This window comes from Phyllostomus hastatus, unplaced genomic scaffold (assembly GCF_019186645.2).
Source record: "Phyllostomus hastatus isolate PE091 unplaced genomic scaffold, TTU_PhHast_1.1 phas_contig_40, whole genome shotgun sequence".
Lineage (NCBI taxonomy): Eukaryota > Metazoa > Chordata > Mammalia > Chiroptera > Phyllostomidae > Phyllostomus > Phyllostomus hastatus.
In genome coordinates, this window is record NW_025333872.1 from 20,041,612 (window position 1) to 20,068,838 (window position 27,227).

The window sequence follows — 27,227 nt, forward strand, 5'->3', positions numbered from 1 at the left end:
TGGGCAGAAAAGTATGGTGCTGCCTTCTTCCAAACTTCTCCCAGACAGAACAGAAAGAGGCACATTGTTTCAATGGTATTTATAACTTAGCTGAAGTCTCTAAGGTCTCTCTGAAGATAAGGTCTTGGGAAATGAACTTCCATTTAAGTTTTTTTTTTAAGTTTATTTTAAGTACTTTCAAGAGAAGCTTTCTGAAATATCTTACCTAAGTCCCTGTCTCATGAAACAAACATATAAATTGTAGTTTATACTTTTTAAGTAAGCACTTTTTAAATATAAAGAAGAAAACAGAAATTTCATTTCTGAATCACCTATATCATTGACCACTCATGCAGCCATTTATTTATTCCTCCTTTCGTTTTAGAACAAATTAGAATTTTAGGAAGGAACAGATAATGATGGCCCTAGTCTGTTCCATTCTGCTCCATTCCACCCCATTTAATTCTACAAACATTTATGGAAAGCCCACTATATATCAGCCCTCTCGCTGATAAAACTGAACTTTCCTGCTAATACGCAGAGGTGATATTAAAAGGATAACTACAATAACTCTTCAGACAAAGGCTCCGTAAAGATCCATTCAGGTATGGCGGGTGACATTTACATTCCTCAGGAACATTTTGTCCCCTACTCCCCTTCTTATTGGAAATAGTGTGAATATTTATCACATTCTCTCAACAAAATATATTTTCTTATTAATGGATTTTAGTTTTGGTTTTTACTCTGTAATACAGAAATGCATAACCTTAAGTTCTAGTGATATAAGGCCTATGAAACCGTGTGCACTTGGGAACCAGCACATTACTGCTATGCTGCTACAGTGTAGAATGAAATGAAAAGTTTGTCACTTGCTTGATGTTAATTTAATGTCCTACTTAGTTTCACTCAGATGCAAAGAGCTGCTTCATCCATTAAAACACATCTTTTTGGGTCCATAATGAAGTGTTCTGTTCCTGTCATAAACAAAATATGTAAATGAAACCATAAATGATTTCTATTCTGTGAGGGGACTCACCTCCATTGTTAAAAACTTTGACCCTCCAAACAGCATTCAGTTTATTCCAGCTTTGGTTTTTCTGTCATACATCTTCACCTGTAGTCCCAGAGGAGCAGAACAAGTTTAAAGCATTATGCAATTACACATATAGGCATCTATAAGGCATTCCCACGTGGTATATCAGTTGGGTTCATGGCAAATTTAACGACCATGGCAGCTGTCAAACATACTCAAAACAAAATGAATTATCCATCCAACCTCTTGTACTTAAGTGCTTTTTTATATTCTGTGTTTTACAAAAACAGTTTAGCTTTAAGCAGCATTCAAACTATGATCAGTGTCTCCTGAGCAAGTTTTTTATGAGACTGAATGAAGATAATGGCAACCATTAGTCACTGCATTAGCATAAGGCATGAGGCATATTACAGTATTTATAAGCAGCTAAGCCATGACAGTGAAATGATGACATCCTATAACTTGGGCAGGGTTTTGACTACAGCTGACTGCTATTTTGTGCAGTGGAATTGGTCTAAGGCTGGTAGTAGTATATTTAATATCAAGTTCATCATAAGACCTAATTGTTTTCCACCATAGGGTACCAAGCTTTATGTTCTCTATCAACCAAAAACAAATAGTCATACTGCTTAATGGCTGTTCAATTAATGTTTATGTGCTAGTTTTATGTCCTGAATTATTTTATGAATAAACTCTAAGAAGCTATTTGCCAACTAAGTTTAATGGAACCTCTACTATATTGAAAATTCCCAAGATTCTTGCAGTACCTCAAACTATCAGATAGGGAATATAGAACATACACTGATATTTAAAAATCTTCTACACTCCTAGGAAAATCATACATTGAAAGAAAATGATCGATGTAGCTTGAACCTTGCTGCATTCCAGCTGAAGATCAAAACAAGGTTAAAATAGAAATAACCTGATCAGACCGAGTCAAAGGTGAGACTTGGTATATTATAGTAGAAAGGCTCAGTTTTCATTTTGATTACTTTTTTTAACTTATAACTCCACACCTATTGATATTTCTACTTTCCTTATATAAGACACAGCAAAGCAATTGTTGGTTGTATTAATTGAACTCCTTTCCTTTGGTAAAAGTTTTATAAAATGACTGAAAATATATTTTTGCCAAAAGATTGCCATTTTTGAATTTGTGAGAAAAATGATTGCTGGCTTTTGTAGTTATTTGGACATGGCTGGTTTATATTGATTCAGTGCTTTTAATTCTAATACAAGAGACTTCATGTCTCCAACATTGGAGCAATTAATAAATAGTATCCCTATTGTCCCACTTTAGTTAGCATCATTAGACAAAGGAGAAAGGGAGAATGGAAGAAAGGATGGATGGAAGGAAGACAAGAATTGAGGAAATGAGAGATAATGTGCATTTCCTTTTGAAAATTAAGGATACTTTCGTACCATGCATGGTGTTTACTAAGGCTGATGTCTATATTTTGGTGAAACTGTGGCTGCCCTCTTCCTCCTGTCCTATGGTTTATCATCAACATGAGGTTCATGTAGCAGGACAAATGAGATAGCAAGTTTAAGAAATGTCAAACATTCTTGAAAACTTTTCAATAAGAACACAACTGGGAAAAAGAAAGAACACAATGGGGAAATGACAAACATCATCTGGTTCATTGGTGTTTAAAGCTAACTTTTCTAAAAATATAAGGCAATGAACCTTTCATACTTTAGTTTATTTTGTATTTTTAAACATTGTTTTACTGAAATGTCTGTAGTTGGATTAATTGAATTTGAGTGGCTTAGCACTACAGTTTATTATTAATGTTTGTAATAAATAAGGTGGCTGTATGGTTTATAACACATTAAAATATTTTAGCAGAGCAATTGACTTATTATAATTTTGAAATATATCATTACTTAACATTAAAATCAAATTCATTGTACCTTAGCAAATGCTTTTTCTAATTCTACATATTGTTAAATACTAATTAATATTCTAAATCATGTCTAATTTAGTTTTGAAGCTACTAAGCAAATGATATGTGACATAAAATTTGAATGTGTTGAGTGGGCATTTGGTAGATAAATTAACAAGGAATGAAATAATAAATCCTTAATTTTACTCCTAATTAGAAATCCATATATTATGTTCCTACAGTTATTTTATAGATGATTTTCATATGTCAAAAATTAGAGTACTGAAAAATATTTTAGGAAATATTTTAGGAAGGGTTTTCTGGAACATGTGTAAAGGGCACATGGACACAGCCAAGGGGGGATAGGATCAAGGGAGGAGTAGCAGGGGAGTGGGTGGTAAAACAGAGACAACTGTACTTGAACAACAAATAAAATAAATAATCATAAAAAACTGCATTTCCTGCTCTCAGAAATTAACTAGAAAACAGTGTGGTTCTGAGCACACCAGAACCTGATGTATTTAGCACAGGTCAGCTCTCTGACCGATCATAGGAGCAAGCATTCAGGAAATCATGTCAAATTCAGCAATGAGATTTGACCTGGAAACTGAGTAAGCCTAAGACTCTAATATGCTGCTTTTATATTGGAAAATGAGCTGCTGTATTTACTTTACAGTGCAATGCAGCAGATTAATTGTAAAACAGTACAATCTGTATGGATTGGCCATGTATTACTTCAACAACTGGTTTGTGACAAGTAGGTATTTTGGGGTCCTTGCAATAAAGGACCCACTGCTATTAATAATAAAGATAAACAGAGATAAATTGGACCAAACAGAAGAAACCTTCACTCTTACAAAAAAAGATAACTACACTCTTACCAAAAAAATGCCCCAGTCTCTTCACTGAAAATTAAATTGTTTAATAAATTAAATCAAGATCAATTGCTGATCTGTTTAATTTAGACCCAAACATTCCAGGGTCTTTTCCTGAAAATTGGGTGCTTGGTTTAAAATTAGGAAATTGTAGTGACTTTTTTTGGTTTTTGCAAACTGAGCAAAATTAGATTTTGAAATTCACAGGGCATTTAAAAATCTTAATTGTCCAATAGTCGTAAAGCCCCCCCCCTCCTTTTTTAAAGATGGAAAAACTAATGTAAATGTAGAACAATGATGGCAGAAGTTATGCTAAGTTTTATCTAGTGGTAGAATCTTTAACCAATGCTTTTTCCTTTAGAGTTCTGATAATCACAGGTGCTAAAGAAATAGAGTCTGAATTTTGATGTATTATAAATGAAAACTGAAATGTTTCTGATAATTTCTTATGTAGTCCTTTGCACTTTAATTTTAATTCCATTCTCTTCCAGCTAAATGAGAAAAATCATTCAATTTAAGGTACACTTGATATAACTTCACTGTATACTTTCGTAATCATTAGGCTCTCAATTTTGAGTGAATGCATGTGGCTCTGATACCAATATGCTGTGTTGTTTTAAAAAGTATTTAATATTATGGCACATCTTTAGAAGGTATCTAAATGTTAATTTTTAAGGATATGAGTAAATGTTTATTATAGGTAAAAGTAAACCTCAAAACTTTTGGTTTAGAGTGTGTTTTATTAAAACATGTTTAATACTTACTGCACATGAGCAGTGTTCTCTCTCATAAAACTTTGATCTGTCTTCTACTGATGCTATTGTTCACAAAAACCAGATGGTTAGCTATTTTGGATAGGTTAATGTTCAGAGAAAGTCCTAACATTTAGAATTCAGGTGATTTTGGACAAACCTCTTAAACCTGTGAATTTTTTTTAAAAATTATGTTCACTTCAGTGTTATTTACAATCACCAAGATATGGAAGCAGCCCAAGTGTCTATCAATAGATGAGTGGATAAAATAACTATGGGACAATTTACATAATGGAATACTACTCAGCTGTAGAAAAGAAGAAAATTTTACCCTTCGAGACAGCATGGATGGACCTAGAGAACATGATGCTAAGTGCTACAAGCCTATCAGAGAAAGACAAATACCATATGATTTCACTCATATGTGAAATCTAATGAAAAAATTGAACTAACAAGCAAAATAGAGAAGATTTATCGATAGAGAGCAGGATGACAGCTCTGGGGGTGCTGCCCGTTAGGGGACAGAGGGATTGAGTAAAAAGGAAAAAGGACTCATGAACAACAGTGTGGTGATTGTGGGGGGTGGTATAGGGGAGATAAATAGTAATGGAAAAATACAAAAAACATTTTAAAGGAAATTTTGTTTTTTTTACCTTTAAAATGAGGGAAAGAAAATTTGCCCTCTTTTCTTAACAGAGCTGTTGTCCAATTAAAACTACTATCTTAAAAGCTTTATAAAGTATCAATACATGGATAGATAGGTAGATAGATATACATGATAAGTATGTACATATAATGTCATATAAAATATTAGTATTTTACATAAAATCATTATAATTTATATATCATATAGTACATAAGAAATATAAGATTAAAAAGATGGAGGCACATTGATATTTATTAATTTAGTTGTATTTGATAAATGCCTCACATAAATCTGGATCTATAATATATACCAGTGAAAATACGAAGAAAGTAAAGCTTTTTCCCAAGGAGGCTCTAATTTTTGGTATAGAAAGGTAAAGTGTGGCTATTCTTTCCCTAAATATTTCTTGAACATCTTTAAACCAAGATGCTGCAATTTTTTTTCAAGATGCTGCACTCAATGACATTTTTCCTTATGTGACAGCAAGCCATGCATTTAGCTCAGCAAACTACTTGGCATCCACTCAGTATTTTTTAGCTGCAAATTGTCATAAGGCCACTTTCTTTTAAACCTATTTCACTTGGAGGTGATCATTTCTATTCTCATTTGCAGGTTAAAGTGTTTTCTTGAGTGATATAATGAATAGGTAAAATTAGAGATGGAAAACTATATGGATTCAATAGCTCATTTGAATATTACTTAAAATACATGAACACTTCAGGATTAAATCTTGGGAGAATTAACTAACAAACCTCTCCTATGTCTGAGCAAGCAGATCAATTCCTCACCAAGTTTCACTCATTAGTAATTAACCTTTTATAATATCCTATGTTTGATATCTTCTTAATAATCTCAATATAATGAATAATTCTTATTGAGAAACCTTAGAGAGTTAATGCTTTGACAGGGTCTGCTTTTTTTACTCACAGCATATAGTATGCCAAACTACAAGATTCTTCAAATGTAAGTCAGAGCACAGCATCTCTCAAACATCGATATAAGATACGCAATAAGTTCTAATATTCTAAAGTGCTAATTTGAACTAATGTGCTCTGAGAAGAACTGCTGCCACCATTTGTTCTTTACACAATGCTGGACACACAGAAATGTTCAGAAGGAGTAGACACTACCTGCTGGTGGAAGTGATGGGAAAATGAATCGGGCTGTGTAAGTGCTTGTTCTCAGCAAGGCGATGGAAGTTCCAGACACATTCAGTAGCGGAATGTTCTGTATTTCAGGTAGAGGGGAGACGTGTTTTTAATTTTTAAAGTTACTGCCTTATATGAGAAGTTGCACGCGATGGTGACTTATGAGGATTTTTAGATCTCAGGACATTATGTTCCTGGAAGATGCTAAGGAATGGCCTATCTTTTTTTCATGCAGCTGCCTGTTTCATCTTAGCACTTCTAATGGGTCTCCTCCGCCTTCCAGCTGCATTTCCTTTCCTTCTCAATCTATTATTTTCTTATTCTCAGTTCACCTTCATGCTGGTCTCCTATTATTAAACATAATGAAGTATAAAATGCATTTCAATAGTGTGAATCATCTATTGGACAAGTGGTAATAAGGAAAAGTACATTTTATTTTTACAATTATGCAGATTGGGACAAATCAATACAACAGAGCATGCCATTACTAAAGAAATAAGTAATCATGACTATTTTCCTAGAAACATATTTTTATAATTTATTTTCATTTTTCCTTGAAGTTTTACGTTATTTTGTTATTTAGGATATCTGAACCTCCATGAAAGCTAAATTCTATACTTAGATACACTTAGCTTCCATTTAATTAATGGTAAATTGGGCAAATAAATATACTCAAGCGCAATACACACAGAGTTTTGGATCATTACACAGGACCCACTTTTAAATAAGGAATACAGATATTCTGAATGTTTTGGCTTATGTATATAGAAAGGATTAAAGATTTATCATCAGACTTCAAAGTTAGTACTGATCTTGGAAATTATCATAGTAAGAGAATTTCTTCTAATTCCTTTTCACCAGCCTGAAGAATGACTCACACATGTGCATTTTGGTTTCTTGTCAAATCAGTTTACCTTGAAGCTTATCTTTAAAGTCAGAAGGGACAGCTGTGTGTAGGGTTAAGGATGAGGGCGCTGATTGTGATGGTCTGGGTTTAGGGTCTACCCCCCTGCCCAGTGATGTGACCTTGGGTAGGTTACTTCTCTCTCAGGCTCAGTTTTGCCTCTTAGAAAATGAGGATACCTTATAATTTATATTGCAGGTTGTCAAGAATATGTATGAGGTCAGTCATTCCTATAAATCCTTAAAACAGTGCTTGACATGTGTTATGCATTCCATTATTACAAATTTCTGTTTCTTCATCTTGTTGCTGAAACTATTATACCAAATTATTGATAGTTTTACTTTCACATTGAGCTCTATTTTAGTGTGAACAATATACATACAAATTCTTATAAGATTAATGTGTATAAACATATCTTATATACTTGTTTTGAAGATACACAACATATGCTAGCTGACGAACATAATGAGGAACATTTTTACAACTGTGTTCTAAAGCCTATATTAATTGCATACTTTAGTAAAGAATAATTTTAAAATGTCTAACTTGCAAATTGATTTGAGTAATATGAAATTTTTATAGGTTATATAGTTTTTATTTATAGATTTTTATACACACCATGAAGATATCTTAAAGTATAAAAATTTTTAGTCAAGGAAAAATAATCTGGGGAAAGAATATCATAAATTTGCAGAGGATATGCACACACCTGGGCAATTTTACATTATACCTCACAAATCTATTAGTAGGTGCTGTTATTATCCCCATTTTACCTATAAGAAAACTGAAGCTGGAACAGTTAAGAGTAACTTTGCTTACACTCTAGAGCATGTAGTGTGGGTTAAAGCTTCAGAGTGTAACTAACTTTTTTTTAATCCTCTGCACACAAATACCCTTATGGAAATGGGTATGAAGTCACAAAGAAACAAAATTTGCCTCCCTTCTGCATATGTGTATAGAGCAGAATCCCATTTTTAGTGCAAAAAGAAGTAACAAGCAACTGGGGAGTGGAAAAAGGAAAGGGAGAGAAAGAAAATTAGGAGGAATACAAGCAAATCTGTTCACAGAGTTATCTTTGAGGAAAACGAGTATAGAGTTTTGATTTTTGGACTATATATTTATATTCTACAGTCTATTTTTAAACCCCAATTGTGTATTATTTTTGTAATAAAAAGGAGACTCTATGTATGTAACAAAGAGAACCATCCTCCCCGCCAAATACACCAATTCACCCTGGTTGGTGTGGCTCAGTGGATTGAGTGCCAACCTGCAAACCAAAGGCTTGCTGGTTGAAATCTCAGTCTAGGGCACATGTCTGGGTTGTTGGCCAGGTCCCCAGTAGGAGGTGCGCAAGAGGCAACCACACATTGATGTTTCTCTCTTTCTCTATCTCTTCCTCTCTTTAAAAATAAATACAATCTTTAAAGAAAGATAAAAAAAAAAAACAATTCAACAAGCTATTCTAACATATTACTTACTGGAAGTTAAAAAAAGGTTTTTTAGAAGTTAAACCAATTTGTACTTTGTTTGACCTTATTAGATAGAAAAGAATTCCAGAGAAGTTTCTCTGGTAGAATGTGGCATTACTTATTGTAAAAATTACTGGCTTAGATGAAACATGAAGCAGTATACCTAATATTAGTTTCAAATAATTATCTAATTGGTCAATAAATACATTTCTATTCTCAACCCCGCCAACAGGAAAGTTGAAATAAACAGTTTAAAAATTCAACATTAATTCTATTATGAAGATTATCTGTATGAAACATGTAAATATAATCTTTCCCTGTTTAAAGACATTTAACATTGGCTTCATTCTAGTCACAGATATTATGCACTGATCTTAGTGAATTCCATAAGTTTACTTATTTCAAGTAAGTTTATTTACTTCTATTTTAAAGTTTATATTTTAAAATTAAGAACTTAAACTAATTACAGATATTTTCTCACCTATTGCACTCCCTTAAACTTTTTAGCTAAGATATCAAGATTTTGTGTCCAGTAGATTACATGTAAATGCAAATGGGTATTATTTCTGTTTTAATTAAATGTGATGTTTTTCTTTAATACTTTTTGGTTTACAGTGGACGTGTATTGGTTCCATAATTAACACAGTAAACTGTTGTTAATCCAGGGTTCTGCTGAATGGATTGGACAGTGTTCCTTTCTCCACAGTCATAGATTGCTTTTCTCTTTGTCTTTTCACCTCCCCATTGTGCAGTAGGGTCAAGGACAGAAGACAGTGGGAAGACAGCGGCAAGATGTACCACCAGAGAAGTTGAAAATGTCTCAAAAAAGGCAGGCTAAGAGGTTAGAATATCGGACATATGGAACACCTGTGCTAGGGCAGACGGAGAATGAGACAGAGTGGAAGGAACATTTTCCTACTGAGAGAAGTGCTCTTGAGAGACAACACAGAGGCAGGAAACCTGTGTCTAGTGGTGGAATTTGCTCCTGGAGAGCCTGTAAGAAGAGGATCCGAGAATCTCCAAATATCTTTTGGAAACAGACCATTCATTATATCCCACAGTGAAGTATGAACCATGGAGGAACAGAACCTTAAAGAAAGTTAGTATTTAGTAACTTGTTACCAGTTTTTTAAGGTGGTTCATTCTGTACTTTTTTTTTTTTTTTGTAAGGGCAGATAAGCTGGCTGTTAAAGCATCTGGTGGTGTATGAATCTGACAACATCCTCTCCTGTTTTCTCAATTTCTCTCATAAGGAAGTGTAAGAGACTGAGGTATAGAATAGCATATCAAATACAGTGAACTTTTTTTCCTCGCTGCAAGTAATTACTCGAGAAGGAATTAATACATTGCATGTAATAAGACTAGAAAATTAAAGTTCATGATGGTATGGAAGACTGATGTCTGCAAGTCAAAAAACAGCTATATACCCAGTAACTCATGCTTTAATAGTAACAGGACAGTAGGATGTTCAGAAAAATGCTGCACATTATAATGGGAACAGGAAATGCTTTAAATATTTAACACTGAGTGATACCTTCACTTGTGTTCTTAATACCTGACTGCATGGTTATATGGAGATACTGCTGGTTTGAAATTGACCCTCATATGTTAAAGCAGAATTCTGATTTATAGGTTGAAGAATAAAAGACTGAAATTCTTTTCATGCTTGTTTAAATATGTGAGTTTCTTAGTGTCAAAACAGAATTTAGATTATAAATGAATTAATTTGTTCTACAAAACTGTAGTCACGCTTTGTGACAAATGTAGAATACTTTTGTCTACATTTTTTATGATGAAATCATAACTTTTTAAAGAATGACAAATCTGAGGCAAAAATCAAAGATGCACTTGAAGTTAAAATATTTTGTAAATTTTTCAGTCATAATTCATATTGCTCCAGAAGAGAAATTATGTTAAGGCTACTTAAAATTTTAAATTCTCTTCTCAATCAAATTCATTAAAAGTTGGAAATCACCATAGAATTCTGGAAAATGTGTGGGTTGTCAAACGTTGCTTTATATTATTGGTTTCGAGATATGTAGGATGTATGACACTAGTTAAAACTACAAATTGCAACTTTTTCTATAAAATGTGGTTAATTGTACTTCTTTTACAAGCTGGTAAGATTATAGATGTTTCATGTAAGTTTTTATGTGAAAATTCTAGTACCTTGCTAGGCATGTATGTTCATAAAACAGATGGCCCCAGTATTATCTTTCTTAACATTATTAATACTCTGCCATCATACCAAGCATAAATCATGTCATCAATTTTGTAAATTATCATACAACTGGATATTTGCAATTATTTACTACATATTTTTTGCAGTAAAATTAAACTTTCCCGTGGTACCTGCAGGAATGTCAAACAGATGGAGTTTTTAGTAACAGGTGGTCTTTTGATACTGAAACTGATATTTGGTATTTATTCAGTGAAATCAGTGAAATCAGATTACTTATCACTGTTCTCTATTCCCTTTAAAATGCACAAAACCCCCAAACCCTGCAAGTTTGTATATGACATTAACCAAGAGTCATAGACATAGTGGAAACTAAAGGAACAAGAGTGACATTTTAATAATATAGTTTAAAAACCAATTTCTTTTAAAAGAATTAATGAACACATTTAATATGTCATTCTGTCATTAACAGAATTAATAAGAACCTTTAATGTGAGCTTTTAAATTTAGTTAAAAATTGTTAGTGCTTCAATTGTTATTAAGCTAAATGGACTTAGTTCCATTAATATGCTAAAAGTAAAAATTATCTAAGTATTACAAATGAGACCTAAATGCACTATGAGGTGTCCACCCGTGGCCTGTGGGCTGCATGTGGCTCAGGATGGCTATGAATGCAGCCCAACACAAAATCATAGATTTACTTAAAACATTATGAGATTTTTGTGTGATTACATGTTGCAATGTATTTAATGTGTGGCCCAAGATAACCCTTCTTCTTCCAGTGTGGCCCAGAGACATCAAAAGGTTGGACTCCCCGGTCTTTGGTCTCTTACTTGATAACAAATTAATTCTGATTTAATCTTACTTAAGTGTAGAAAAACTTTTTGCTGGACAAATATAAGCAGGCACAAAGACTTTATTACTTATTAATATTATTATTACTATTTAAAATACTTGGTTTAGTGCCCAAGCTAGCTCCCTTTGGTGTTTTGGTAAGTTCCTTGTCACAGGACCTGTCAGTGTAGCAAGAGTTACAGCCTTATCTGACAGAACGAATGGATATGGCCACAGAAAACTTCAATCACACTTAGATGCAGTGTACTCTAATTTAAAAACTTTAATTTGCCATACAAGTTTGTATGGCTTGCTCAAGGTGAATGTCAGACGTGAGAATGTTGGTGTGGCACTGGCTCTAGAACTGGGATGGCACCTGCTCTGCCACACTTGGGAGCCAGCACTTTGCAATTAGTGGGTGCAGACGTGATGTCACAAAGGGATCCAAGGGGGAGCCCGCATTGTTGTCTGATACTGACCAGGGAAGAGGGCATGCTCTGACTGGGCAGATGGTCATTAGTTAGGGCCACTCTGAACAGTTTTCATTCGATTAATCAATTTTGCTGAGAGGCCACTAACTTGGAAAATTCTCATTCTCGGTTGCCAGAGAAACCTACTGTATTCACTTCTGATTATTTTAAGAGTAAGACAAGTTATGCAACAAATAACTGCAGTGCACATATAATTATATTTTTTTACACCTCAACTTGGTTTCATTCTCAAGTTTCCACATGGCCAGGCAGAGAAAAACCACCTCATCCAGTTCAGATTAACTTTGGTCAGGAGTTCCTCTGTTTACTCAGAGATGCATGCTTCCCCCTCTTGTTCCTGACTGCATTTAAGTTGGGGAGGTGTCAGTGGCAGGTTGCCGAGCCACTGATCTTACCTTCTCAGTACCCACTGGTACACCTGGGTCAGTGTTGGGACAGGCTGAGACTCCTGTGCCCTCCCCTGCCTTCCCTTGGGGGGCGATTGTGTGTGCGGCTCTCTCTGTCTTACCTGCTTCATCACTCTTGCCAGCTCACAAAATCATTCCATAGAAACACTTGTCTACAGGGTCGCACCCAGAACACACTGACTTGGGGGGATTCTGTGAGCCTTGCTGGCTCCTCAGCCTCCTCTTTAGACAAAGGTCCTCTTTGTGTTCCCAAACTATCTCAGACTTTTATTGAATAATGGATATAGTGTGCAGAACTCATACGTGAGGCCACACGAATATTTTATGCTAAGACCTTAGTTATTGCTGCCTCTTAAGTTTTCTTCTCAGCCTGGACAATATTTATCTTCGAGATGTATAGAGGCAGGTGGGTGGGAGTCAGTTATTTATTTATTTATCTGTTTATTTATTTATGGATGGGAGTCTTTCACATGTAAAGTTAACTCATACACTTTATGTCCTACTTAAAGCCTACTAAAAATGCATCTAGCCCTGGCTGGCATAGCTCAGTGGATTGAGCTCGGGCTGCGAACCAAAGTGTCACAGGTTCGATTCCCAGTCAGGGTACATGCCTGGGTTGCAGGCCATGACCCCCAGCAACCGCACATTGATGTTTCTCTCTCTTTCTCCCTCCCTACCCTCTCTAAAAATAAATAAATAAAATCTTTAAAAAAATGCATCCTTTGAAACTCAAAATCCTCTTTCTCACAAATCAGTGTGTTGAGCTTTAAAAACTCTTACTCTGAACTCAACAGCCAAGAACACTCTCTTCTCCCGTTCAGCCCTGCTGTTTCTGCCGTGATGGCCCTGCCCAAGTGTGAGGGTGAGAGAGCTGAAGGATTGGAACACAACAATCGAGACGATAAGATAATTTAGTGAATGCAAAAACCTACTGATTGACTAGAGATAAACTCTGGTTTCTCTTTTATTGATTTATGAAATCAAGTCTGTTTAAAAAGGATGAAAGGAGAATAATATGCAGGATGTCTGAATTAGAGATTCTTTGCCCCCTTAGTTCATAAAAACAGTAACTTTTTTAAAGAGTTAAGTCAGATATGGAATATTATTGAAAATTAAATTTAAAAACTGTACTTTCTATAACTTTTTTATTCTGCAACTGAACAAAGGCAGCTAATTAATTGAAGCACATACAGTATTAAACAGCTATTTTGATAATTTGAATTTTAGAAAAGCTATCTCAGATGAAGAGATGTTAGTAATTATAAAATTGATTAAATGTGATGTTTGTCTGAGTTACTTGGGATAATTTTCTTAGGCGGAGAGCTCTAATTCTTTACTTTGAATGTACTTCAGCTTCCTTTAATTTTTCCAGTGAAATCCAAAACATTTAACACAGTTCTCAGGGACAACCATGAGCGGCCTGGACCCTGCCTCTCCAGGCTTTGCTTTCCCTCTGCTTTTATGAACCTGGTCCTCAGGATCCTTTTCACTTCCTGAACTGGCACAACCTATTCTATTCTCCAGATGGCGCTCTCTTCCTCATCATTGAACTGGCTACTCCTTTCACTCCTGGTTCCCTGCCTCAGCCCTACCTCCAGTCCTAAGGAATCTGCAAGCTCTCTCATATTTTTTCTGTGGCCTTTAAGGCTCCCCTGCATTGTGGACATTTGGATATTTGTACAGGAAAATGAAGACCAGGCCCAGAAGAAGACTTGGAGTTTACCTTGTTTCAAATATCCTGGCAAGGCCTTTTAAATTCTCTGAATGGTCAGGTCTGTCTGTGGATTTCATAACTGCCCTTGCACTTTCAGTCGGAGTTTTATTGGCTAAAGCTGACAACTCCTTGCATACAGAAATCAAATCTTAATTTCCAATAGTGCTTTGTACTCAGTAAATATTTGCTGAATCAAATAGAATGGCAGATGAAAACCAAGTTTATTGATAAACCCAGTGGGATTAATGGGGAAAATAATGGTAAACTTAGTTATTTTATTTGACTAAATAAATGTTAATGTTACCAAATTTTATCTCACTGATGAGGAGTAGTTGAGGGGTTGGCTATAGAGTCCCCTTTGCCATCCATCAACCTCAGTCAATTGTGATTTCCTTTTCTTATACCTATAGAGTAAAAGTTTTAGTATTCTTTATTTGAAAGTTAAGGGGTGATAATATGTGGTAGTTCACAGCAAAGGGCTGAATATTAACTACTAATTCATGTTTCATTTGACAAGCTTCTGGATAAGCTCAAAAGTCTTTCCAGGTAAATACCAAGGTATATCACTTCATTTCAAAGAAGATAAAAATAACTCAGCTCCTTGACAACAATCTAAACCTCTTCTGTTTTCAACAAGTGGCATTTGGTGTCCCAGTTCAGTGCCATGCTTCACGTTGGTGAAGATTATCTATTTCAGAGAAGATTAAAAAAATAAGTTTACCTCTATCCTTCTTAGTCCATCACTTTCTGCTATTCAATTACATGCTCTTTGCTTGTGGGTACCTGAAATAGTGAGAAAGAATAAAAAAGAAAATTAAATATAACTAAATAACATTTGTGAAAGGAAAATATTTACAATTTTAATTGATGACAGACACACACTTCATAAAACTATCAGCATGCAACTCCAGCTGCAAAAACTGAACAGCAGTATGCCTAAGCTGGTTAGCAGCAAAAAAGTAAACCAATCACATCGACAAAAGCCACCATAAACAAAAAAACTGTATTTAAAAGATTAACAGTTTTGGCATTCATCCCTACCATCAAGTCTTTCACTTTCTTTCTTTTTTCCATCAGAATTTAGCTTACGTTTGATGTTAGCAAGAGTTGCATTACTATTATTGTTAATTTTAGTTCTGTTTATTAACTTGAGGGTTATATATTGTAAAATAATTTTGGTGCCTCTAGTTAATGTTAATTAGTTGTTTTAATAACCTATAGACCTATTTGTTATGTTTTTGTAGGTTTACTTTTTTAACTATCAGGAACTTAATAACTGAGAATATTTAACATTACTGTTGCATATGCAAAATTACAGAGTTACTATTAGTGTTACCTGTTTAACGTTTAGTCATCCTTTGAGTCCTGCGACATATTTCCTTAATAATCATCAGCCATCAAGTCTGATAGTCTCAAAAGAAATATCAGCCCTCTAAACTGCCTTCAAGGGCGGTGATATTTAGCACTGAAAATTACAAATAAAGTTTTTGAGGTTGAATAGCAACAACTGGCCAGTGACACTGATGATTTGTTTGTCAAAACAAATTGTTATCAACTACGCAAATGAAGTCCACGCACTCCTTTGAGTGAAAACAATAAAGTGAATCTACGCAATGCTTACATGTTGGATGGGATATTTAATGTGCGGGGAAACTCAAAGGTTGAAGAACTAGGCATTTAGACAGTGGTAAGTGGTAATCTTACCTCTTTATACTCCATTACTCTTTCTCACGAGAGACATGCTAATGCAAACAAGTCAATCAGAATTTGTGTTTAGCAAGATAAAGCTTAGAGGATAGTTTAAAATCCATTTATTTTTCTAAATCCAGTTTTTTTTCCATTAACATGTTATACATTAGTGTTTACTAACCATGATTCATGTAACAGTTTAGTTTGTTAACTTTTAAATTATTTAACAACCATAAGTTATTAATACATTTTTTAAGTATTACACAAATATCTTAAAACAAGCTTGGGTTCATTTTTGTAATTTTTAAATAGAAAACATTTTAGGCATCTCTTGAAGAAGAAATAAAGCAGACATTTAAAGCTAGAAAACAAGTAATTCCAAATTTAGTTTTTACAAAAGTTTTCAGCTTTATTGACAAATTATGGCAAACATATTTGACAAATTGTGGTTTCCTATTTAGAGAAGCTTACACATGGAACTTTATGTGTGTTTTTTTTTTCTTTTTTAACAAATACAGGTTAAAACACTGAACAAATTCAGTTAGCTACATACATACAGTAGCTGCTTGTTTTCAACCCCATTAAAACAGCATTTAAAATTAAATTTACAAACTTAATATCAAACATCTTCATCTAACTAACAGATATTAAAAGACAGGTTAAAACATCTTATCTACAACTTTATTATCAGCTAGTTCAAAAATCATATTACAGTCTTTTAGCAACCCTAAACAACGTTTTTGCTAGTTGATTGAGACTCAAAAATCTGTTAACAGATTCATGCTCTTTCTTAAAAAAAGAAAAAAGAAATAAGAAATAAAAGGATTACACACAACAATGAAAAACAACCAAGAGAATATCATCCTATTGAATGGTTTATAGATAATGCTTGCCAGTGTCTCTTTTAGTCCGTTTTGTAAAATACTAGTGTCAAAGTCACGCCAACAGTATAGGGGAAATACAAGAACTATATGGGAATAATCATGAGAAGTTATCCCTAGAGTAGGAAAAAAGAAAGGACTATTACTTGTCTTGTTGCTGTTTTTGTGGAGACCACAGGCTATGAATTGTCTTTGAGGTGAGGTCACGGGTGAGGAGGACCTTCAATATCTACCATAGGGGTGCTCCCTGTATGCCCCTCTGGCTGACCTTGATGGTGGTGCCTTCAGGCTCGAGCGGGTTGTGGCCCATTCTTCTGGTGCTGTAAGCGAGAGAAAGACAATAACGTTCACATGGCTTCAGAGTTATCAATAATAATTATTTAAGACACAATAGTCAACCCAAGAAAGGAGAATGAAGGATCTCAATGCAGACAACTCAAGCCTTACTATATGTTCCTCCTGGGTAGATAATCCAAATATATGTATTTTGAAATGCAACCACTTGGAATTCAACTTGTAGGGCATTTTTTTTTCAAGAAGAGAAAGGTGAAGTTCTTGGATAACTCACATTTATTGTGTTAGGTTTCTATACCACAAAAGAGCAAGAGGAGTAGCAGTGTAAAATACTCCATATTTAATCCTTTACGTAGACTCCCAAAAGAAATTGGGTGTCGAAAACCATGACCATTTATCCCTTATAAATACAATAAAAATACATTTTAAAATATTAAAAAAAGAAAGAGAACCAGTGATTCTTAAGTCTTTATTAACTTGAGAATACTAGGGAATCTTAAAATGAAACAACCAAAAATGACTACTGCCTGTTCTATGTACCCCCAGCCAAAGGAGTAGAAAACTCTACAGGGTGGGACCTAGGATTTGGTATTTTACAAATGCTCTTTTAGATAATTTTTATGCAGTCCCAGGATGAGATTCATTGTACAAAACTGTTCTAGACAAAGATAGTCAGAAATAAGCAGGCTATGGAGCAGAGTAAATTTTAAGTAGCAAAATCAGTAAAGACTAAAAATCTCAAATTAGTTTTTTCAAAATAAAGAAGTTGGAAAATAAGGAGGTATTAATTCTCTATGAAGACTCTTCATTTACCCATTAATCAGACTTTCAGTAACCTTAATGTTTTGGAATGCCGCCAAAACAAAAAAGAAGCAAGCAAGCTTTTGAGTATTGTGGAAAATAGCTTTTGCAAAGTTTATGCCCCCAGAAGAGAAATACAGCCCTTCTTCAAAGGGCCAAGAACTTAATAATGGGTTTGTGGTGACTTATGTGATTCCAGAAACTAGGTTATCTCAGTCTATCAAACAGAATTCAGTTCTTGCATAGAGAGCAGAATTCATGCACGGGACTATGGTGGGAGGAAGCTTGGACAGAAGAAAAAGGATTACTTAAAAAAGACACACTGACATTGATAGTTGATGTGAAAGGCGGTGGTAATAATATCACCTGGAAAATCACTGCAGACTGAGACCAACTGTTATAGGGTGTATGTCCCCAGGCAGTTCAAGTACAACTAAGAATATCTCTAGCAAAAACAGTAAGAAAAATTTAACTTGCACTCACTATACTATTGGCAATAAATAATGATTTACCACAGAAAAATAATCAAAAGTTTATCAGTGTAGAAATAAATAGGATTTACATGGGTAAATTTTGGGGTTTTGAGCATTTCCTTCATCAGGATATTTTTATTACAAATGATATCATGATAAATGAAAAATTATATGTTTTTCACTGAAGTTACCTGCTCATGCTTATTTCAATATGTGATAGGGCATAAATTAGAAGTGCCTAAGTAACTGTAAGAAATGTTACCCATACTCAGACTACAGGCCTACCTAGACCAGGCAAACTATGGCCTGTGAGCAAGCTCTGGTCAGCTGCCTATTTTTATAAATAAAGTTTTACTGAAAACAGACATGACTGTTTCCTAATCTTCTGTCTCTGGCTGCCTTCACTCTACAAAAGCAGAGATGAATTATTGTGATGCAGACTCAACTGCCTGCAAAGTCTAAATTGGTGACACTCTGGGCTTTTACAGAGACCCTGCTGTAGATCCTGTTGTCTTCTTTGTGGGAGATCGTGGGTGTTGGTCCTTCTGAAGTGATCTTTTGATGAAAGAATTTAGCCTAAGGTGCCCAAATTTCTCAACATAGACATTTCAGAGAAGAATTTTATATATGCACTTGACTGGACTTAAATAAAACTCTCTTTGATGCACTAAAATGGAAAGTGAATTTTTGCCTACAAGTCTGAAAGTGACTCCTGAACTTTATGTCATACAAATTTTATACTTTGTCTATGAATAATCAAGAATGTGTCAATGTCCTTGTCCTCTAGTGGGAAAATCTACTCCACTTTATTATTGTTTTTAACAGAGGGAATGCACCACTTTTGGCTTCTTTTGTTCTAGAGTGTTAGAGATAGCACGGTTACAGTCTACGGGGTTTTAGGAGCTGAGATAATGTAGATTTTAAGCTTTCCCAGGGTATGAAAGTCCTGGATCCTTTTAAGATGCCCTGTGTTCCTAGTAGCTTCTTCAAAATAGTGCCCATCAGTAAATGAGTGGATCAAAAAACTATGGTACATCTATACTATGGAATACTATGCAGCAGAGAGAAAGAAGGAACTCCTACCCTTTGAGATAGCATGGATGGAACTGGAGAGCATTATGCTAAGTGAAATAAGCCAGGCGGTAAGGGACAAATGCCATATGATCTCACCTTTAACTGGAACCCAATCAACAAAAGAAAAAAGCAAGCAAAATACAACCAGAGACATTAAAATTAAGAACAATCTGACAGTGACTAGAGAGGAGGTGGGATGGGATAATGAGAAGAAGGGGGAACAGTTTTCAGGCAAACTATAAAGGACACATGGACAAAACCAAGGTGGGGATGGAAGCAAGGAGGGAGGTGCATTTGGCTGGGGTGAAGGGTAAACACAGACAACTGTAATTGAACAACAATAAAATAATTTAAAAAATAAAAATAAAAAAAGACAAGAGACGTGGAAAAAAGTAGTGTTACAACCTTGAGCAAAGTGATAGCAATGCGGGCCACATCTAGCCCTAGACTTGTCAGAACTGTTAAACAGGCATAATCCTGGGGTCTTGCTGCAGAATACGCACTTAAAATGAACTCACTGACTTGGCTTTACTTGACTTTATCAGGCAGCTAATTGATGGACTGAAAGCTTACATTTCTCAACTGCTGGCCAACATGAAAATAGGAAGTGTCACTGATCCCTGCTGTATCCCAAGTGCCTTGAGAAAATGCAATGCTTAATAGGCACTGAATGCGATGAAAGATTATATGAATGAGCGATTTAACTCTAGGAACTATGAGGCAGAAAAGCTTCCAATGACAACCTTCAAAACAGTAACAACTGAGCTGAAGAAATTCAATATTAACTATAAAACCTCTATAACTATAAATATTAGATATTTCTTAGAAAATTGAAATCAGATTTCTTATTCAAGAGGTTTAATTAGCTATGTACCAAAAATAGTCACTATTGGATTCAATGAAACAATCATAGTGGAATCCCATTACAAAAAGGTATAAAAACATGTTTTATTGCACAAAAATGTGCTCTCTTTAGTTCTCTGTGTATATGCAAATTAATACTATGCTATTTCCTCCTAGGAAAAAGGGACAACTATTAGTCTACCATAATTGTAACCAGAAAGTCAGCCAAAATGAATTTCTACACAGGCAAAGTGAATTTTAAATTTTCTAAAATTCCTTACTTTTAGCAGAGGAAATCAAGGATTTAGTTCACTTAATTCAGATCTTGGGTCCACTGTTTATATGTTCTCAATAATAATAGTGAATTGAGTTTAGGCAAATATTATTTCTCTTTGTGCCAAATTTTCTTGGTCTATATTTTTCTTAACATCATATGTTTATATATAGTACAGCCACACATACCATCGTATGATAATACAAGCAAGCTTGTCTCAGTGAATTCTATGTCTGGTCTTTGAATGGCACTGGATGGTTTTTTTTTTTGTCATCACATTGTGTGTCATGAAAACTTACATGGTCAGTCTGTCCCCTCATTGCTCACCAAAGCTCTTAGGTTTCTTTACTACACAGTAATATCAGAGATAGAAGTGATTCTTAGAAATCTAAAAGCATCTTAACTTGAATCTACCATGGAAGCTTACACATGGAAAAAACCCAAAGGAAGAGATACATTATTATAAAGTTCTCATAATTTTCTAAAATTTGAAGTTACAAAGGCCCAGGAATGCATTTAGAATATACCTGTCTTCTAGGGATTCTCCTATTCAGCAGACAAGGTGGATTTGAAATATTTTAGGGCTTCATGTAAAATTTGGCATCTTAGCGAATTGTGTCTATTCCCATGAGGTATTCCAGGAAGTTATTTAAAAAAATTATTGCAGATAATGAAATTTAAAGATAATCTTTCCTTGTCCTTCTGAAAAATGATAAAGGAAGTAAGGTCCTCTCGATGTCAGGATCAGTGTCATGTGAGAAGCACTAGCCAGACTATGCATGTGAATTGAGCAAATAAGTAAGCTATTGCTTGGAGAAGGTGAAAAATAATTTTCTGCCAAATTGAAATTACTGGAATGGTTTACAGAATTGTGGATCTAAAAATAGCAAATGAGGATATGAGAAACAGAGTTTAAGTGACTCGATCAAATTCCCCCCAACTCTAGACTTCCTAATTTGGATTTGAATACACCATTTGTATATGAAATAAGAAACAAAGGGGGAAGATAAAGCATTCATAAAGGAAACTTTTTCTGTTTTTATTTTTTACTAAAGATCTCCTATGCCAGTCATTGTACTTAGCCCTGCATATGAGGGTAGTTTAAGGAGCCTTAAGGAGATTGCAGGACAAAAGTAACTTGAACTTTCACAGATTACAGCTCAGTTATAATTGGTATTTGAAGAGAATGCTGGGGATAGCCTAGAGAAGGGTGCTACTACTAACTTCTACCATTCAGCTGAGTCTGGACTAAAGTCTAGATTTATTTATCTCAAAGAAGTAATTTTCTGAGCAAATATGTAGCATAACTAAGAATTCAGACACTGTTTAACCTATTTAAGAGAACCTATTTTCTTTAAAGACTTTCCTGTATTAATTACCTTTATCATCTGACTTTGTTTCTTAAACTGAATTCTAAGATCTATGAAGGAAGAGACCTTTCAAGGTGACATATACAAAGCAAGAACACCATAAACATTTGTAAGGCACATATTAATAAGTAAATGATATCACTAACTAGAATCAATTATACAAAATAAGTAAAACAGCACTCTTCTTCAGAAACACATTGTTAGCAGTTAGGTTAGAGTGTTGCACATATTTGAAATGTATCAATATTTCTTTTTTATTTTTTATTGTGGTTCAGTTACAGCTGTCCCTGTTTTCCCCTCATTACTCTCCCCTGCCCTACCCACCCCCTCCTCCCACATTCAATAATTCTTTTAAAACTTACTCCACCTCTAATTTTAGAACTCACACTGATTTTTTTTTACCTAGTTGAGTCAAGTTTTACAGAATGCCATAGAGTGCATCTTCATTACATACTAATAAGCATCATCGAGGAACATCTTACTTGATAAAGAGTTGTAGGTTACCCAGGTAACTCTTCTGATGCATTAAATGTTACTCTAGTGACTCAAAAAGCTTTTGCACTCAGGCAAGCACTCGGCTGTCAGCAGAATCAGCACTGTTAAGTGGTGTGCATTTCTCCAAGTGCTCTCACTCCTGCCAGGGGACCAGCTGCTTCGGGGAGCATTCAGAGCAGGAAAGAAAAATCTGGATGGTTTTTAAAGTTGCAAAACAGTCTTCTCTGACTGTTCCAGAGATACTGTAAATGTGGAGGTTAGTAGGGGGAAAAATGAAGCGTAGGAACAAGTAGCCAATTTAGGAAAAGTTGACATTATTTAAGTACCTTGAAAGTACACTTTCAATGTTTTTCTTCCTGAAAATAGGTTTAAAATGCCATCTTCTGAGTAAATTAACTTTCAAGATTAGTTCAGAAAAGATGTAGGAATCATCAATATTATTGAGGGCACAGCCCTTACATTCACACTTTGGTAGGCCTACATAGCTAACTGTTTATATTTCTGAGATCTGAAAAAGAGTTGCAATTTTTCTTTTAGACAACTACAACAAAAGAGTATGGCTCATGCTATTTATTTTTGGTACACTATGAAGCACTATGCAAAACCCCAACTACAGTAGAAAACCTAAATTAATCTGTACGACCACAGGCTTCTAGTGTTTTGATTTGCCAGTCATTTCAAGAGCATTACAGCCAGGTTGATGCAAATGCACGCTGGCTGTAAGCCATTGAGATGTGTTTGTGGGTCTCAGTTAAGTTTCTGATCTTTCTGAGGAATACCACTCTATGTAAAAGCATCTTTCTAATATACACTTACATGCTATTTTATGGCTACTTATTCCCAAAGAAAATATGTTCAGTTAGATATTTTATTGTTGTTGTTGTTAACTCATATAATAATATCCATTTTCCTTATATAATTAAAAAATATCTATCCTATTTAAAAATGAAGATATTACCATCACCTCTTCTAAGGGGGAAGCCCAGTGCTGGGCATTTTATGGATATTATTAGCAAATACAATTTTCCTGCAAGATAGGTGTTACTGGTGCCTTTCTTTTTAAGATGAGGAAACCATAACTCAGACTTTTTCTCTCTAATAGTCTCACCATCTTTCTACTGCATCTTCCATCTAAAAGAATTCCTGACTGTCACTTCTTTTTCCTTCCCTTTCTTTCCTGCATAACTGGACTCAATTTTATTTCATTCCCTTTAGATTATATAATACTTGGTGATTCCAACAACAAAAGAGTTAGCTAAATGAGTGAGATTGTGGCTTTAATTTTGTTAACAAGAATGTGGGCTGCATGAGCTAAATTTGTTGAAGTGCAAATCTAGATGTTCATTTACCCAAAGAAGATAGTAGGGTTATCTGCTCTATGCTCAGCATTTAAAAATATTGATGGCTCAACCATTTTACCCATACAATTTGTGTGGTCACTATTTGCAATTGATGAGTTTATTGTTTTAAGATGCATATGGCAAAAAGGATAACTATTGAAGGAGAAACATAGGATCAGCATCTGTTTTCACAGATGAACACAGTGAATTATGTTCCAAGAAGAGTTAACTTTAGTTCACCATCATTTATGCTCTCAGGAAATTCAGTCAGTTTATGGGGAGCTTTTAACCATGTGGCCATTTTTAACTAGATATTTCCCGTTAGAAAAAAGTAACATTTGGGATAATCCACTTGGAGAATAACAAAGGGCTGGGCATTTCTAAATACTCTGTGTTTAACTCACAATCTTATGAAGCACATGGCAGATACCTGGTAATCATTTATTCAAAAAATTAATTATATTTAAATATTTTACACTTTTTGTGCCCATAAAAGAAGCCCCAGATGGATCCATCACTTTGAATGGGAGTCCCAAGAGTCTTGCCCCCAAGGCTGAATTTGAATTATGACTCTGCTTTATTTGTTGCTGAAAGAGCCCTTATGCAAGTCTCTTAATCTACATACTGATGACACATTTTAACTGTCACAAACCATTCTGAGCTTCTGACATGAATATCTAACTTCCTGTGGGATATCTCCTCAGGTGTCTCCAGTCAATTTTTTCCAAAAGTAAACTTTTCCCCCATACTACCTAATAGTCTTCCCAAGTCTCCCATTCAGCAAATGATGCTACTACCTACCAGCTATCTAGTTACCAACCAAAAACTCTTGGCATCTTAACGATCTCTCTTTTTGCGCAATGGACCTGAGCAATAACCAAGCTTTGTCTTTTCTTCCTTAATATATATTTAATCCATCCATTTCTTTCCATCCTCATTAACCCTATTTCACTGAAAGCCATTATCACAGTTGTCTAGAAAGCTAGTCCCCTTTTGTGCCTTTCTATACTTTTATCCATGCTATTTTATATATATATATATATATATATATATATATATATAATGGTATATATTATAACTAGTATTATATATATATATTTTATACATGTATTTCCTTCTTTGGAGGTGTGTGTGTGTATGTATGCATATACTGTATTCTTCTCCACCTTCTAGCCAGAGGTACTTTACCAAGTACTATTGTTTAGGTCAATTTAACTAATCTTACAGCACATTCTAAATCAAGCCCAAATACCTTGGCAAGGAACTCCATGCTAGGCCTAACTTGATGTGATCCCTAATTTTATCCTAGACAATTGGAGTTTTTCACTTTGGTTCTGAAAATACAAGAAGTGTTGTTGGTAAAGTTAAGATATTAAAAGTCATTTCTCTAAAGGAGAAAGTCTTTTTATTTTTGCAAAGAAATAGGCTCAGAGCTAACTAGAAGAAGGAATCAGGAGAACAAATCCTTTTAAGGTTTTAAGTGCAAAATACCCAAAATTTATGTACCCATTAAATTTTGGGAAATGAATGATTTCATTTTACTTAATGTATTGAGAAAAACAATTCTGATTTCTTTAAAGATTAGTAAAGGTTTATGGATTACCTTCTTGGATTGCTTATTTTGAGTCATCTTAAGAAAGATAATGATTTCTGGTAGGGATCTTTTGGTACTTTTTAAGAAGAGTCTCTCTTGCTACTGGCAAATTTGTCCTAAATACCAAAATTCTCATCCAATTTTGATGAGCCAGTTCCATTTAATCTTTGAAGAAGTTTTTAGGTAAATCCTAAACTGGCTTTTAATAGCAGAGGTTTCCATTTGGCTACCTGAACCATGAAACAAATAAATAACAACTAACTCTAGAGTCCAAACTTCACATAGGTAACAAATATAAATGCTTAAAGAGTAGTACTTATTGAAGATATGAATGGGCAAATTTAGGAATATAGTTGATAAATATATGAATAATCTATAATAAGGAAAATTATGAAAACTTTGGAGGGTAAAATTCTCCAAATATGCCTACAGACTTGCTAATTGGTGCTTGATAGTTCTCTATTAACTTTACCTTGATTCAGTGTAATGTGGGTCTGTGGTCATGGCTGGATTTTTTAAGCCGGGAATTAAATCCAGTTTCTTTTTTCAGTTTTGGTATGGAAATCTTAGGCCCATTTCTTTAAGCCCATTTTTACTTTTGTACTCACTCTTTTTTAATACTGCCACATTTACTTCACATATACACCTAATCTCCAGATCACAGTGTGATCTTATGAGTTTACCTTTGGTGTTAATGTTTAGGTTGTTTGAACTACTGCTGCTTCTGATTGTGAACTCCAGGAGAATTAAAAACAGTGACCAACAAATTCGAGGCTGTACCAGGAATAGCTTTCCAATTAGTTTACTTTCCAATGGGTGATTTTTATAAGCTTCTGTGTTCCCAGGGGAGGCTACCATGATTTGGAATGTTAAGAATCACTGTAAGTCAAATACATTGTGATTAGTATAAGACCCCTTCACTGTGGTGGTGGTGGTGTTTTTAAATTATTTATTTGGTTTTAGTAGTTCTTACACTCTACATTTTACAGATGATCATATTTCATAATAACTTGACTCTATTTGTTCCATTTCATTTCTAATTATAATCTATTAATGACTGACAAATTACACATGTAAAATTTAAACTTATATTTTATTCTTGACTTTCTATATATAGCTTGTAGCTGTCCAATAATATAGGCCAGTGGTTCTCAAAATTTTAAATAAATATGTATCTATCTTCTTACTTTGGAATTAAGATCTCATCTAAGTAACAAGGAGATAAAGATGCCAGCTCGAGGAAGGATGTCCAAAATGGAAGGTACAGAAAAAATATGGTGAATAATAATTGGACATGATATAGAGCCTTGTTTGACTTCAATTTTAAAAATACTTTTATTACTGCTAAATAAAATCCTGAATCAATCAAAAGCTTACAGAGTTCAACCATAGGCTTTTATTTTTGGAATATATATAAAGACTTTATGAGAAATAATGGAAGGAAGAATAATAATGTTGATATAAAATAATAATTCTCTTTTCAAAGAATTTCAATAAAGTCTTTATCAGTGGAGAAGGAAGGCTTGGTGACATAGCTTCACAGATGAAGACACTGAATTTGTAGTTATTTGATTGTCTTATTCCCCTGAATCCCTTATCTCTATATTTGAGAACAAAAATGAGCCTGGTGTATCCACAGACCAACACTAAGTTATGGGTATTCAAAAAAAATCAAGCCTTAAACACAGCAAAATGTTAAACTAGCTGTTTAACCAGCTCTTAAACTCTCTGGGCTTTTGTCTGATGGTGCCTCTGGTGGGTGCTCTTATCTTACCGCCTGCT

At 34.4% G+C, this 27,227-nt stretch overlaps 1 protein-coding gene across 2 annotated transcripts in view; it reads right to left on the reverse strand.

Moving 5' to 3' along the window:
- Nucleotides 1–1,023: 1,023 nt before the first annotated feature.
- KHDRBS2 (KH RNA binding domain containing, signal transduction associated 2) overlaps nucleotides 1,024–27,227 on the reverse strand; it is a 546,662-nt gene continuing 520,458 nt past the window's right edge. Inside the window, exons 9-11 of one of the 2 annotated variants that reach the window (XR_006786163.1) lie at nucleotides 17,034–17,207; nucleotides 15,039–15,100; nucleotides 1,024–1,093 (exon numbers count right to left, since the gene is read on the reverse strand). Coding sequence is in view for 1 of the 2 variants with exons in the window: in XM_045843530.1 (XP_045699486.1) it covers nucleotides 17,110–17,207 (98 nt within the window). In the remaining variant the exon portion in view is untranslated. Of the gene's footprint in view, nucleotides 1,094–15,038; nucleotides 15,101–16,360; nucleotides 17,208–27,227 lie in introns of those variants that run through there. The other variant, XM_045843530.1, reaches the window with a different exon arrangement.